Source organism: Benincasa hispida, chromosome 1 (assembly GCF_009727055.1).
Source record: "Benincasa hispida cultivar B227 chromosome 1, ASM972705v1, whole genome shotgun sequence".
In the NCBI taxonomy this organism is placed as follows: domain Eukaryota; kingdom Viridiplantae; phylum Streptophyta; class Magnoliopsida; order Cucurbitales; family Cucurbitaceae; genus Benincasa; species Benincasa hispida.
Genome location: NC_052349.1, coordinates 10,790,908 through 10,805,618, shown reverse-complemented (window position 1 = coordinate 10,805,618; position 14,711 = coordinate 10,790,908). Strand labels below are relative to the sequence as shown.

General features: G+C 36.7%; 1 protein-coding gene across 23 annotated transcripts in view; it reads left to right on the top strand.

Annotated features, from left to right (window-relative positions):
- Positions 1 to 14,417, top strand: part of LOC120075313 — a 45,286-nt gene extending 30,869 nt beyond the window's left edge. The window contains exons 16-24 of one of the 23 annotated variants that reach the window (XM_039028657.1): positions 287 to 419; positions 7,489 to 7,895; positions 8,176 to 8,267; positions 8,372 to 8,462; positions 8,556 to 8,602; positions 8,763 to 8,803; positions 13,250 to 13,293; positions 13,429 to 13,556; positions 13,834 to 14,417. Coding sequence is in view for 1 of the 23 variants with exons in the window: in XM_039028762.1 (XP_038884690.1) it covers positions 13,429 to 13,432 (4 nt within the window). In the remaining 22 variants the exon portion in view is untranslated. The other 22 variants (XM_039028649.1, XM_039028663.1, XM_039028710.1 and 19 more) reach the window with 22 other exon arrangements.
- Positions 14,418 to 14,711: the final 294 nt, after the last annotated feature.

The following is a 14,711-nucleotide window of genomic DNA, read 5'->3' as shown; positions in this document are numbered from 1 at the left end:
TAGCTACTCATGCTAGATGGAAGAATATAATGGCAATGATATTGATAACGAGAGTTTTTCAATCTCAATAGAATAATACAAATGCTAATGATGAGAAGAATGAAATAAAAGACAAGGGTGGAGAGTGTCAAGTCGCGGGCTGCAATTTTCATTGTATACATCCTAGTTGCTTTAGTTTTTTCAGTTTTATAAGTGTATTTTAATTAATATTCAAGTTATAGTTTGCATCGGTTTCAGAAAAAATTATCCTATATTGCATTCATGAACAATTTGCATTTGTTTTCAGTTGATGCTCGGACTTGATTGCAGAACATATGCTTCAAGGATGGCCTTTTCTTTTCCCCTAACCAGACATCAAGACAAGAATGTGCTCGAACTCAGTAAAGCCCATCATAGCATGAAAATCATCGGATATGATGGTAAATTTTTAAACTTTTTTTTTTTTTTGACATACAAGCACGTTTCATATTACTTGGTATTTCACCATTGTTTTAAGTTGGCTGCCAAGCTGCATGCAGTAAATAGTCAGAGTTGCAGTGCCAATCTATTATTATGTTATTCTAAGTTTGAATTGTGCCAGTGCCAATCTATTATTATGTTATTCTAAGTTTGAATTGTGCCAGAAACTAATTTTTCATGGCCACCACACATTGTAAGTATACTCAATAGTTTTAGAGAGAATAATAATCTTATTCAATTAATCAGGCTAAATATACATATATATAGATAACTAAGAAACCCTGATCAAGGAGATATAAAATTACAATAAAGGACAACTAATTATAATTACAAAATAAATACATATCATAACACTCCTCCTCAAGCTGGAGCAAATTTGTCAATCATGCTCAGTTTATTGCATAGATAGCTTATTCTTGCTCAATTTATTGCTTTAGTAAGGATATCTCCCAATTGTTCTCCAGTCTCCACATATCCTGTAGATATCAACCTTTGTATTTTCTCGCGAATAAAATGACAGTCCACTTCAATATGTTTAGTTTGTTCATGAAATGCTGGGTTGGATGCAATATAGAGAGTAGCTTGATTATCACACCATAGTCTAGCTGGCACAGTAACACTGAAGCCCATTTTTGACAAAAGTTGATTTATCTACACTATTTCACACATAGATTGTACCATAGCTCTATATTCTGACTTGGCACTCAAACGGGAAACTACATTCTGTTTCTTACTTTTTCACGACACCAAGTTTCCTCCTACAAAAACACAATATCCAGAAGTTGATCTCCTATCTTCTCGAGATCCAGTCCAATCGGCATCTGAAAAACATTCAACCCTTGTATGACCATGATCTTCTCACGTCCAGGTGTAGCTTTTAGATAACATAGAATTTTCAACTGCAACCCAATGATCCACAGTCGAGGAAGACATAAACTGACTCACAATACTCACAGAATAAGCAGTGTCATGTCGTGTCACTGTTAAATTGTTCAACTTTCTAACTAATCTTCTATATCTCTTAGGATCTTTAAACAATTCTCCATCCTTAGCAAGTTGCAAATTTGGTATCATAGGAACACTACATGGTTTAACACCTAGTTTACCTATCTCAAACAATAAATCAAGTACGTATTTCCGTTGGGATAGGTAAATACCTTTCTTACTTCTCATTACTTCAATACCCAAGAAATACTTCAATGGCCCCAAATCATTGGTATGAAATTGACCCTGGAGAAAAGTCTTAAGAGAAGATATACCTGATACATCATTTCCAGTGATAATGATATTATCAACATGTACAATTAGCAAAGTAATTCCATTGTCAGATTGTCGATAGAATACAGAATGATCAGACGTACTTTTCTTCGTACCAAAACATTTGAGTGCTTGACTAAACTTACCAAACCATGCACGAGGACTTTGTTTTAGTCCATACAAAGATTTTCGAAGCTGACATACTTTATCATTCTCCCCTTGAGCAACAAACCTAAGTGATTGCTCCATATAGACTTCCTCTTGAAGATCACCATGAAGAAAAGCATTTTTAATGTCAAGTTGATGCAAACGCCAATTGTGAATAGCAACTATTGATATAAATAGTCGAATGGAAGTTAATTTAGCAACAGGAGAAAATGTGTCCGAATAATCAGTCCCATAAATTTAGGCATAACCTTTGGCAACAAGACAAGTTTTCAACCAAGCCACTGTTCCATCGGGATTAACCTTTATAGCGAACACCTATTTACACCCAATAGCCTTCTTTCCAGTTGGACGCGAAACAAGATCCCAAGTACCATTATCATCCAAAGCAGTCATCTCCTCAATCATTGCACTACGCTACTCGGGATGAGATAAAGCTTCATTGACAGAGTTAGAGATAGGTGGAATCAAAAGATGTAATAAAGGAATAAGTGGGAGAAAATAACTAGTTATACGAAACAAATGAAGAAATAGGGTAAGTAGACTCGAAGAAGCTAGTGATGGAGGACATAGGTCTGAAGGTGGTTGTGGAGGACGCCTGGAGTAGATTCGAGTAACTGGAGGGTCAGAAGGAAGAGACACAGAGGAAGGTGAAGGAGAAGATGTAATCTCATAGAAAAAAAAATCTCATCTTTCCTCTGACACGGACTCAACGGTGATGGACTAAAGGGTATATCTTCGAAGAATGTAACATTAGGAGATATGAAATTTCTGTTCAAAGTAGGACAATAACAATGATAACCCTTTTGAACACGCAAATAGCCTAAGAAAATGCATTTCAAAGATTTCGGATCTAATTTGGTATGATTTGGACGAATATCTCGAACAAAACAAGCACAACCAAAGATCTTAGGAGCAACTGGAAACAAAGATTTCGTAGGAAAAAGAGTACAATAAGAAATCTCTCTATTTAGGACAGAGGAAGGCATTTTATTAATCAAGAAGCAAGCAGTAGACACAGCATTTGAAAGGAAAAATGCTTTAGAACATGCATTTGAAAGGATAAGGCGCGGGCTGTTTCAAGGAGGTGTCTATTCTTTCTTTCAGCAACTCCATTTTGAGATGGAGTATCTGTGCAAAAGGATTGATGAATGATGCCATGATCACATAAGTAAGATCCAAGTACATGAGAAAAATATTCACCAACATTATCAGTACGCTAGGTTTTGATAGAGACATTAAATTGATTTCGAATTTCAGCAAGAAAAGCACAAAAATGAGACAATAACTCAGAACGATTTTTCATTAAATATAACCAAGACACCAGAATAATCGTCAACAAAAGTAACAAAATAACGAAAACCTGTTTGAGACACAACTGGACAAGATCCAATATAATAATGAACTAATTCAAATGGAGCGTTGGCTCGTTTATGGACTCTAGGACTAGAACTAAGACGATGAAATTTAGAAAACTGACACGAATCACAATTCAAAGACGACAAAGAACGAAATTCAAGATAAATTTTCTTCAACATGGACAAAGAAGGATGACCCAGACGATAGTGAACTGTAAACGGGGATGTAATGCTAGAGCAAGCTACAACTTTTGGTATCTGGTGGTAAAAAATGTAAAGGCTCCCCGACTCATGTCCTCTACCAATAATCTTCTTCATCAGACGATCCTGAAACAAGCTATAACCAGGAGAAAACAAGACACAACAATTAAGGTCGTGTGTAAACTGGCTAATAGAAATCAAATTAAAAGGAAACTGAGGCAAATGTAATACAGAGGACAAAGAAAGAGATGGGGTGAGAGGAATGGTGTCGGATACAAGAACAGAGGAGGTGGATCCATCTGCCAAAGTGGCAGATGGGGATGGGACAGGGGGACAAAGGTGTAGAAAATAAGTTAGAATTACCTGTCTATGAGCGTGGCACCTGAGTCTATGACCCACTTGGTAGATGATGTAAGGAGGCATTTTGAATTACCTGTCTTAGCAATGGTGGTAGTAGGGTTCGATGAAGAACATGCCTGCAAGGATTCTTGAAATTTAGCAAAATCGTCAACAGAGATGGTAATAGATTTTTCGGCCATATCACTGGTGGAAGCTACTGAGCATGTTGAGATCGTTGAGCCTTGTACAACAATTTTCGACAATCACGTTTCAGATGACTTGGCTTATGACAATAGTGATAAACAATCTCCTAAGAATCTGATTTTCGATTATCATAACTAGGCTTCTGAAAATTGTCGGTCATTCCTGGAGTAATCCGAGAGTTATTATTCTTGCTTAAAAGAGTACTACTAGGATGAGAAATAGACGAACCAGATTGAGAGCTCTCAATACGAAGAACATGACTGAAGACCTCCTTTAACAATGGAATCTTAGAATCAGAAAGAATCTGTGTTTTAGCCATTCCAAATTCAGGTGAAAGTCCATTCAGAAATATCATAACAGCCATCTTTTCTCGTTGGGATTGTTGAACTTTGACATCTAGGCTAAAAAGTAACAATAAGGCAAGTTCAATAGCTGTCTTTTTAAGCCCCATAAATAGCTTGTAACAGATTCTGCTTTCTGTTCGGCTCGAAAGAATTGCATAAAACTTCAAACATTTGATGGACATGTTCTTTTCCCAAGTACAAAAATTCTAAGAACTCTAAGAGTTCCTTAACAGAATTACATTGATTTACCAAATCAACAGCCTGACTTTCAATTGAATTCTTAATCTGAAGATAAAGTCGAACGTCATACGAAGCCAAGCCTTTTTCATATCATCTTGTGGTAGATTCTCAGTCACATGATCATCCATATCACTACTAAGTAAATAAAAATGAATAGTGCGATGCCAATCATAGTAATTAGCTCCATTCAACTTATGTTCTACTATCTTTGATGCTAAAGGAATTACATCGGATACAACCATAGGCTCCATCTCATCCATTATGAACCAACACACGATCCCACAAGGGAATTAAACAAATTAGAATCAAAAGCAAGGTAAATCAAAGAGCAAAACAGTCCCAAATGAGAGCAAAACAGTCACAAACCTTAGGAACAAAAGGGTATTTTCCAAACCGCCTTACACTCGAGTAGATGTTGGTAGAACTAAAGGCACAGATGGATTGGAAAGGCTAACCCGAGACGAACCCAACTGACGGAAGCAAAGAAGACGTCCTCACGCACTCCCACGTGCCGACACGTGGCGACGGAGCGATCCGAATTGGTGGTGCGTGTGACTCACATGCGGATGTTTCGGTGAATGGCGACGGTAAACTGAGTCGGACGGCAGCAACGCTCCTCTTGAGGTGGGCGGTGTCATCAAATGACCAATAGAAGTGATAGACCCAAATTCAAATCCTAACTCACAAAGCCTTCAAAGAATATTCTAAACCCCAAAACAAAGAATGACTCTGATACCATGTACTCTGTACTTTTGGAGAATGAATTTCTTATCATTTAGTTAGATAAAAGGTACATATATATAGGAGAATGAGAAACCCTGATCTAGGATATACAAAATTACAATAAAGGACGACTATAATTTAAATATATCTTATAACATGTGGATCGATGACTTTTTGCAAAAATGCAATTTCTACAGTGAAGAGAAGAATAATCCATATTCTTTTAACAAATTTGGAAACATGTGTTTAAGATAGTGAAAATAGGGATGTCCTAATTTACGATGTCAAAGTATGATTTGTTCATGATCCGAAAGAGAACTAATACTACTAAGGCCTTGAGTTATTTTATTACTTAAAAAAACCTCGATCAAAGTAGTAGAGACCATCAAGCATCCTAGTACCCCCAATTTGCTGTCCTAACTCCTGATGTTGAAAGATACAATGAGAATCAAAGAAAATAACATGATAGTTAGAATCTCGACAAAGTTCATTAATAGATAACATGTTACATGCTAGTTTAGGAACATGGAGAACGGACTGCAAAGAAAGAGTATCAATCAATTTAATGGTTCATTTTCCCACAGTAGAAAAGAAATTGCCATCGGCAATTTTAATTTTTTAATTTTTATGAGAAATAGAGTACAAATCAAAAAGGTGAGATAAACCAGTCATGTGATCAGTGGCTTTTGGATCAATGATCTAAGGGGATGAACTATTGCTAGAAAAGGCTGGAAGATAGTTACCTACATGTGCCAAGGAAACACAAAGATTATGAGATGAAAAAATGGTTTGCGACAGTGTAAGAGTTTTGATGAATTTGTTCTATAATGAGGTAACTTAAGTAAGCAACCAACAACTTGAAATTAGAATAGAATAATTCACTCACACTAGAAAAAACTTTGAATTGAACCACAAATGTGAATAGAACCAAACCAGACTTGAACCAAATTGAGGCAAACCGGATGAACTGACCAGACCAAACCAGTTTAAAATAAACCAGAAATTAACCAGCTATAATTGAGGCAGACCAAACCAGCTATAATTGAACCAAGCCAACTTGATCTAACCGAATCAGAGCAATCACCCGTTTTAAATTGCCAATTGATCTACGAGCACATATCTCTCTAAGCCCGAAAACTATGATTAGAGACGCAAAACAATCGAATGGGCATACACCCTTCAAGCGATTGGCGACCGACGATGAATGCGACAACGTTCGGCGGAGCGATGGCCGGTACGATGGCTGTCAGTGACTCGGCAGTGGCTAGGATGGCTTTTGACGATGAACCCACGAGAGAAAGGACAAACAACCACGACTAAATCGGTCGTGAACACACTCAAATCGGCTTAAAGGAATAGAAGCTGCCTAACATGGAGAAAGTGTCGAAAGTAGATTTCCATTTTAGGATGACAGCTAGGGTTTCGACCTGGTTGCCAGCAGTGCCTAGGGTTTCTAAAGGTTGGTTTTCTTTTTCCTTCTGCTCTGATACCAAGTAGAAATTAGAAGAGAATAGTGTAAGTTATTCTTCTTTGTTATGAATCAAATACAAGGTCTTCTTATATAGAAGAAAGACGATCAACCAATAAAGAAAAAAAGTATTACAGAATATTACAAACATAAATGATAAATGTATACATAATAACCATCTAATATTACAAGAGAAAAGAAAGAAAATCAAACAATAACCAAGCCTTGGTTAACGATGGTTCGAAGGTAGAAGCTGAAATCTGCGTTCTAAAGATGAGAAGAAACCTAAAGGATGCTCAAATTGAAGAATGATCTAACCTAATGCCTTCCTTACTGAATCCTTGCTGGAAGCTTGATAGCAACGGATTCTTCTCTACTAAATTCTTAATGGCATCGGCTTGAAAAGTGAATTTTAACATTCTATACAAATCTACATGGAATATGGAGTGACCACCCCAAAAAGATGAAGTTCTATTAGTGATGTAGTTTATTTGGTTGTTAATTACTTTTCTTATTTTTTTTATTTTTTACCGCTGGTTTATGTTTTACTGTGAGGGTCTATTTGTTTTAGTTGGAAGGCTGTTTTGTTTTAGGTATATTTTGTTCGTGGTTTTTCTCCCATATAAAGGACGCCATTTGTTGAAAGGAACTCATTGAATAATATTGATTTCTCTGCAATATTTGGTTTACACCACCGAGTCATTAACACCTTTGAATAGCTTCAATGCAGATGTCTAATATGTCCATTTCCCCACAATGGCGTTTGCTGTGCAAGAAGAGTGCAGAGTCACAGAGCCATATTTTCCTCTCTTGTAGCTTTGCAAACTTGTTTTGTAAGGAAAATCTTTCATCCTGAAGATGGGCTATACAGTTCTACCAAATGACCTAGGGATCTTCCTTTATCTTTGATGGGTCAACCTTTTAAAACGAAAAAGAAGATTGTTTGGATACTCTTCATCAAAGTGTTTTTATGGGCTACATCAATTGAAGGAGATCAAAAGCATCTTAGGAAGTACTTATGAATTGTAGGATAATGTGTGTCCCATGGAATCTTATCTTATCATTCAATTAGGACCTATGTAATGATGGGTTTGTTCACTTGTCAACTAGGTCGAAGTGCTGCTCCATGTCAGTAGGGTATGTGCTAAATTCTGTGGCTTTCTCCGAGATTACCATTAATTTTTTTAGTCTCCATGGTCCACTATTTCATAGTAACTTCCTATATAATGTTCAGTTATGTGATCATCATTTGGGTCCCCACTTCGAATTCTTTAGTGGGAATTCATTTGGATCAAACTTTCAAGATGCCTGTAAAATTTACACTTTCAAAGGAGAGAATACTAGAACCCTCTTGTGTGCAATTTTTGTTTTACTGAAAAAGATCATTAAGAACTTATGCTTGTCTGATCATACGTAGGATCAAACCTAGCTACTCTGGAGGACCTAAGAAGTGGTGAGGGTTCGTCCACTTGCTTACTTGGCAGTAAGTTTATGTCTGCGACAATTGAGGTACAAACAAAGTTCTATTACTTCAAGATTGAGCACGTGTTTATCATTTATTTAGATTTTTTTGGCAGAGTTCATTTTCGTTCTAACTGTTTAATGTCATTCAGTTGGCAATCATCATTTGGTCCCCGCTAAAGTCTTTTCTTTGATCGTGGTTGTCATCTCAATGAGGAGATGATGGTTATCCCTTTACCGTGGGTAAGGAAACTCATCCTTTCTTACTTGTTGAGATCCAAAACAGTTTATTGACATATCTTTTGTTTTCGTTTTGTCAAATTTGTCTCCATTTAGGATCATTTCCGATTCTTTATTACATTTGTACTTTGTACCAAGCAATCGTAAGTTCTCATAATTTTGCAGTTCTGATGCATGTACATACCAACAATATTAAAATCTTGAGGCTTGTATTAATTTTTTAAATCGGTGTTGTTTTCTCTCCTTGGGCATATCTAATGGAGGTTATGAATTTAAACTTTCCCTAATTCAATGTCCCTGCAGAACTTTGGGAACCTTTTGATGGACTTCCTTTACTTCTTTGGGTAAGTTTGACTTTATTTGTTATTATCATTATTATTTCTTAAAAAAAAAGAAAAAACAGATATCACTATCTTCAACTCTATTGTTGAGGGCAATTGAAATAAGGCAAGTTAGGAAGATGTAAGGCTCCAGGTCTGGATGAATTTACGATGGAATTTACTCTTAGATTTTGGAATGTATTCATTTTCTTGTACCGAAAAAGTAGAAAGCGTGGATGGTGAAGGAATCGACTAGTTGACTGGTGAAGGAATCGACTAGTTGACCTCATCACTTATAAAATTCTTGCCAAAATATTATGGGAAATACTGAGATATTGTGTCATACTAATTCTTCTAATTAAAATGAAGTTTCTTCTAATGAAAATGCATTCAATGAGAAAAGACAAATTTTAGTCAACTTTAGTGGAAAATGTAGCTAAAATGAAGCTACAGAAGATTATAGAGTAGGAAATAAGAAAGGGTGGATCTTCGAACTAAACTCAGAAAATACATACAATGGAGTGGACTTGGAGTCTTTGTGATGTAAGAAGATGGAGCTAATTGGGTAATTGGGTAAAAGTCTTGGTTAATTCACTTTTTACCCCACTTCTATTAAAACTCTTTGAATAGGAGTCAATTCCCTCATGTATGAACAACTAATGAATAATATTTCTTTTTAAAAAATTCTTCCAAATTCGTGGTCTACATCAAATTGGTTATGTCTTGGACTTTTTTCATAACATTTTTGTTTAAGATGTAGGAGGTTGGTTTGACCCTACTCTGTTGAATGAGTTTATTTTATTTCTTGATTGATTCATTTTTTTTAAACTCGAGAATGAGTTTTCTCTTTGGAGGGGTAGAATGATGTAAGAAGAGTGGGCCTAATTGGGTAATTGGGTAAAAGTCTAGGTTAATTCCCTTTTTACCTCATTTGTATGAAAACTCTATAAATAGGAGTCGTTCCCTCATGTATGAACAACTAATGAATAATATTTCTACTCTAAGAATTCTCCAAAATTCGTAGTCTGCATCACTTTGGGAGAAATTATGGAGGGAAAAGGGTTTGGTAACAAATGTGTTTTGGTGGTGGCATATGAAGTGTAGAAATTGGAGGAATAGAAATATTAATCTCCTTTTTCTTATTGAATATGTGCAGATTAGGTCTTCTTATATAGAAGGAAGATCTTTTACAAATATAGAAAGAAAAAATGTGAATCCTGTGCCTTGTTTTTCCTACTTAAGTATGCTGATTAATATGTTAAGAATGGTTAACTTATGTTAAGTATTACTGATGTAGGGAAAAGGCTTGAGAATGGTAAGGGATGAAGAAAATATTCGAAGTGTTGAAGTATAGGGCTCTCGGGTAAAGGAAGCGTGTGTGCCTTGTAGGAAGAAGAATGTGGCTAAGTATGGGCCATACGTTGGGGCTAAGTAGGCTTGATGACCAAGGTGGGTGTGCGGCAACCATATGCATCTAACAAGGTTAGGAGGGGCGTAAGACATGAGTTGAGGCAAGGCTCTGTAGAGGCAAGGTCTAAGTGTGCATTGGCTAAGTGATGACCAAGAATGAAGCCATGTGACGGCCACTAGTCTAGGCGTTGGCATGAGGAGGCATTGAAGCATGCGCTGAGGTTAGAGAGGTGCGTGCCTCAAGTGCTGATGGAGCAAGCACATGCATTGGTCGAGCTGGGCATGCAATCAAGTGAGCCATGCACGGATGGGAGGTGAAGGAAAAGTCATGCGTTGGTGAGCTAGTGAAAGATTTTAGCTTAATCACTCACCTTGGTGGGCCAGCTGTCGAGGTTAGGGAAATTAATCCCACTTAGTGGGCTAGCTGACACCTTAAGCTTGATTTGAGGCATGCATCCTTAACTATAAAAAGAAAGAAGTAGAAGAAGCTCTCGGTTTGGCCTTTTGACTCGTGCGAAGTGGGAAGTTCTTGAGCTGATTTGAAGTTCGAAGTGTGTGAATGATGACTTTGGGCTGCCAGAAGCAATTTCCCAAGAAACTGAGTTGAAATCGGAAGTTTCCCCAAGTAGTTCAAGCTCTCGAGTGATCGTTAGCAAGGTGTGAAGTTTGAAGGTTTCTGGGCTGATAAGGAGGAATTTGAAGCTCAAATTTTAAGGTAAGAGAATGAAGACATTTATAAACAAGTTTGTAGAAGGAGGAATCTGAAGCTCAAATTGTGGAATCGAGTAGCGAGTATAGCAAGTATTTAACAGTTACCTATTTTCCTAAATGCTCACTTTTTGTATTGTTTTTCTTGAATGATGGATAAATATATATTCTTACGTTATGGTGGTATATGGGATGACACATAAGAATGCTATACTAGAGGCCGTTTGAAGGGTTTGCTAGTTCCAAGTATATTGACATACAATGAGCTGGTAAATCTTGTATATGATATCATGCAAGTTAGTTCGACAGAGTTCAAGATTATAATGAGGGTGAAATATAAGATGGATATCGATTCTCCTCCAGTATGCTTAATGGACGATGCTGATGTTAAATTTCTCCTCTCAGAGTACGATCGTACTAGACTGCAAGTATTTGTAAGTCTTGAGGAAATCGAAAAAATTCATCGCGGGAAAATTTGATTACCCAGAGAAATCAGACCAACCCATGTGTGAAGGTGATGTAAATGAGCATGATGTTTGTCCGTTGGTTGTCTCACTGGAAAACGAAAACATTGATGTTAATATAGCGAATGTATTGCATCCGAATGTGACAATAAAAGATGTTGGGACATGTGTAAATGAGAATGCGATGATAGAAGAGGAAGAGGTTAGGAATGAGTCCCGCGATGAATTTTTCGATTTCCTCAAGACTTACAAATACTTGCAGTCTAGTACGATCGTACTCTGAGAGGAGAAATTTAACATCAGCATCGTCCATTAAGCATACTGGAGGAGAATCGATATCCCTCTTATATTTCACCCTCATTATAATCTTGAACTCTGTCGAACTAACTTGCATGATATCATATACAAGATTTACCAGCTCATTGTACGTCAATGTGCTTGGAACTAGCACACCCTTTAAATGGCCTCCAGTATAGCATTCTTTTATGTTGTCCCACATACCACCATAACGTAAGAATATATACTTATCCATCCTTCAAGAAAAACAATACAAAAAATGAGCATTTAGGAAAATAGGTAATTGTTAAATACTCGATGTTCGGTATTCTCAACTCGATGCTTATTGTTTTATAGCTCTCTCCCCTCATCTTCACTCCACTGAGAGCTACTTGCATGTATCAGTACACACTCACTCGTTCTCTTCACTACGTTTGTATGTCTCCCAAATCGTCAGAAAAGTTAAAAAAAAAAAATGAGCAGGAAAAAGCACATTTACTTATTTGAGGTGAGACAATATAGTGAAATGATCTCAATGCCTTTATAACTTGATCTTCGTCAAGAAAATTAGGTTTTATGAAGGGAAAGTGATCCCGACTTTATCTTTTGTGTTTTAGTTTTGTTTGTTCTTAGTTAATTAAAAAAAATTACTTCACATCTCAGGAAATCGATTTGAAATTCACCATGTATATGGTCAGAAAATTTCCCAATTTGTGCATATTCGTATATAAGCATTAACTACAAAACAGGTTCCGTATCGAGTGGCATGGATAATTCAAAATAATTGAGTATAAAGTAAATTGAGCATCGAGTATGACGTTAATATGATCGAGTATACACGTATCGATTGCAGTCGTATCGAGTGACCATGAAGCTAGGTATTGAGTGACCGTACATCGAGAAACATGTGATGAGCCATCAAGGATCGAGTAAATTCATATTGACAGGTGCGAGGGGTGCATCTCAGGGGCGAATTGGTAAAATCGCATGCTTATGATGCAAGTAGAAGGCCACTTTCCATTACTTTCTCTCCAGGAGGCCATTTTTCATTTGGGCCTCCCAAATGAAGTCATCCGTACAAAAAACCCAAGAATCCTCCTGTTTCTGAACCTCCATTTTGTCACATTTGGGGACATTTCTCATACAGCTGTTTTTTTATATAAAGAAAACTATCCTGATTGTTACAAGCCAGCTTAACAGGATTGCCAAAATATTGGCTGGTCATTAAACTTCTTCCTCTATCTGTTAATGTGGGGATTAAAACGAACCTCTTTCATAATTTCTACAATCTTTGGTCCTATTGGGTTCTGCTTTTGTATTGTATACGGGAAACATCCCTTTTGGTATATTCCTATTGTACTCTTTGGATAATCATTCGTCGACGAAATTATTTCTGATCCAAAAAAACATTTCTACAATCTTTAGGTGAGGCTAACCCCAGAATTTGCTATCATGTGCACCAGATATGAAAACCAAATTGGAATTCTAATTTAATTGTGCTTTCTTTTATTTCTAGTTGGTCATTTTCCGGGAATCTTTGTTAGTGTTACCCTTTACTGGAGTCTTTTCAATGTTTTACAACTTACTGTTAAAAGTTTAAACTATCCAGCAGGGTTTGAACTTGGGAGCTTTTTTCTATCAGGCAGGCAAGCCAATGTATACATCCTAGTTGCTTTTTGTTTGGTCAGTTTTATAGGTGTATATTAGTTCATGTTCAAATTATAGTTGGCATCTGTTTCAGAAAAAAATGATCCTATATTGCATTCGTTAACAATTTGCATCTGTTTTCAGTTGAAGCTGGGACTTGATTGCCAATATGTGCCTCAAAGATGGGCTTTTCTTTTTCATGGAACATACATTGAAACAAGAATACCCTCGAACTCAGACCCATTATAGCATGAAAATCGTTCGATCTTATGGTAAATTGAATTTTTTTTTTGACATCAATTATGTTTCGTGTTATTTGGTATCTCACCATTGTTTTAAGCTGGATGCCAAGCTGCATGCAGTAAATAGTTGGTTACGGTGCCAATGTATTATTATGCTATTCTAATTTTGTATTTGTTCCTTTTTCTTTAATATTTAATTTTTTTGGGGAAGATGTTGAAATTTGAGTCCGAGACTAATCTTTTATGCCCACCACACACTTTAAGAACCCTTATAATGCTCATTGACATTTTATTTGCTCTACTACAGATATTTTTGCTGAACGAGTTCAAAGATATTTCGGGAATGGTTTTCACACATCTTTTTGCCATACTCCTAGTTGAATTGTGGGGTTATTGCTATGGTTTTTCCAAGACTTTTATGGTCGTACACTTGCCCCGATGTTACAATCCCACTTGGAATAGTTCACAAGTTGCTTGGGACTTGGGGTCTTCACCAAAATCTATGATTTGGAGGTCTAAATGGTCCAGTCTTACCCACCTTTCGCCTATCATTTTAAGGTCCATGAACAACTCTTGGATATGGCCTCCTGACCCACTAAAGTTACAATTAAAAGTCTCATGGGCAATGTCACCCATGAATTAGTCGTAGTCCGAACAATTTTTATTTGGTGATTTGGATGGATGATTACCCGAAGAGAAATAACATTTTTCCTATGTGATATCAGTCTTGTTGAACTTTGTAAAATTACTATAGGCCGTTGATACAAAGGAGAATGCCACAGTTCACCCTGTCCTCCATGTTGTGTGATGTGTTTTTCTAACTCAGTATCCTAGCCATCTCTTTGTACAATGCCCTTTTACTTTTTTGGTATTCGTCGTACATTTCCCTTTTCTGGTATTTGTGTGATGTTTTTTTCTAATTCAGAACATCATTTCCATCTTTTTGTACATTGCCCTTTTGCTTCTCAAACAGCGCTTGAAGCTTATGCTTGGCCCATGGTTTTGGTGAACGACGTATCCACTATTCTGGCTTAAGTTATTTGTGGTTCACCCTTTCCATGGTGTGGGCAAAATTTTCTGACTGGCTATAAACCAGGTTTTCTTCTAGCATCTCTGGTGCGAGAGGAATGGAAGAATAATTCAGAGAAATTTTCTCAACCTTTGATAACCTTTTATAATTGATAA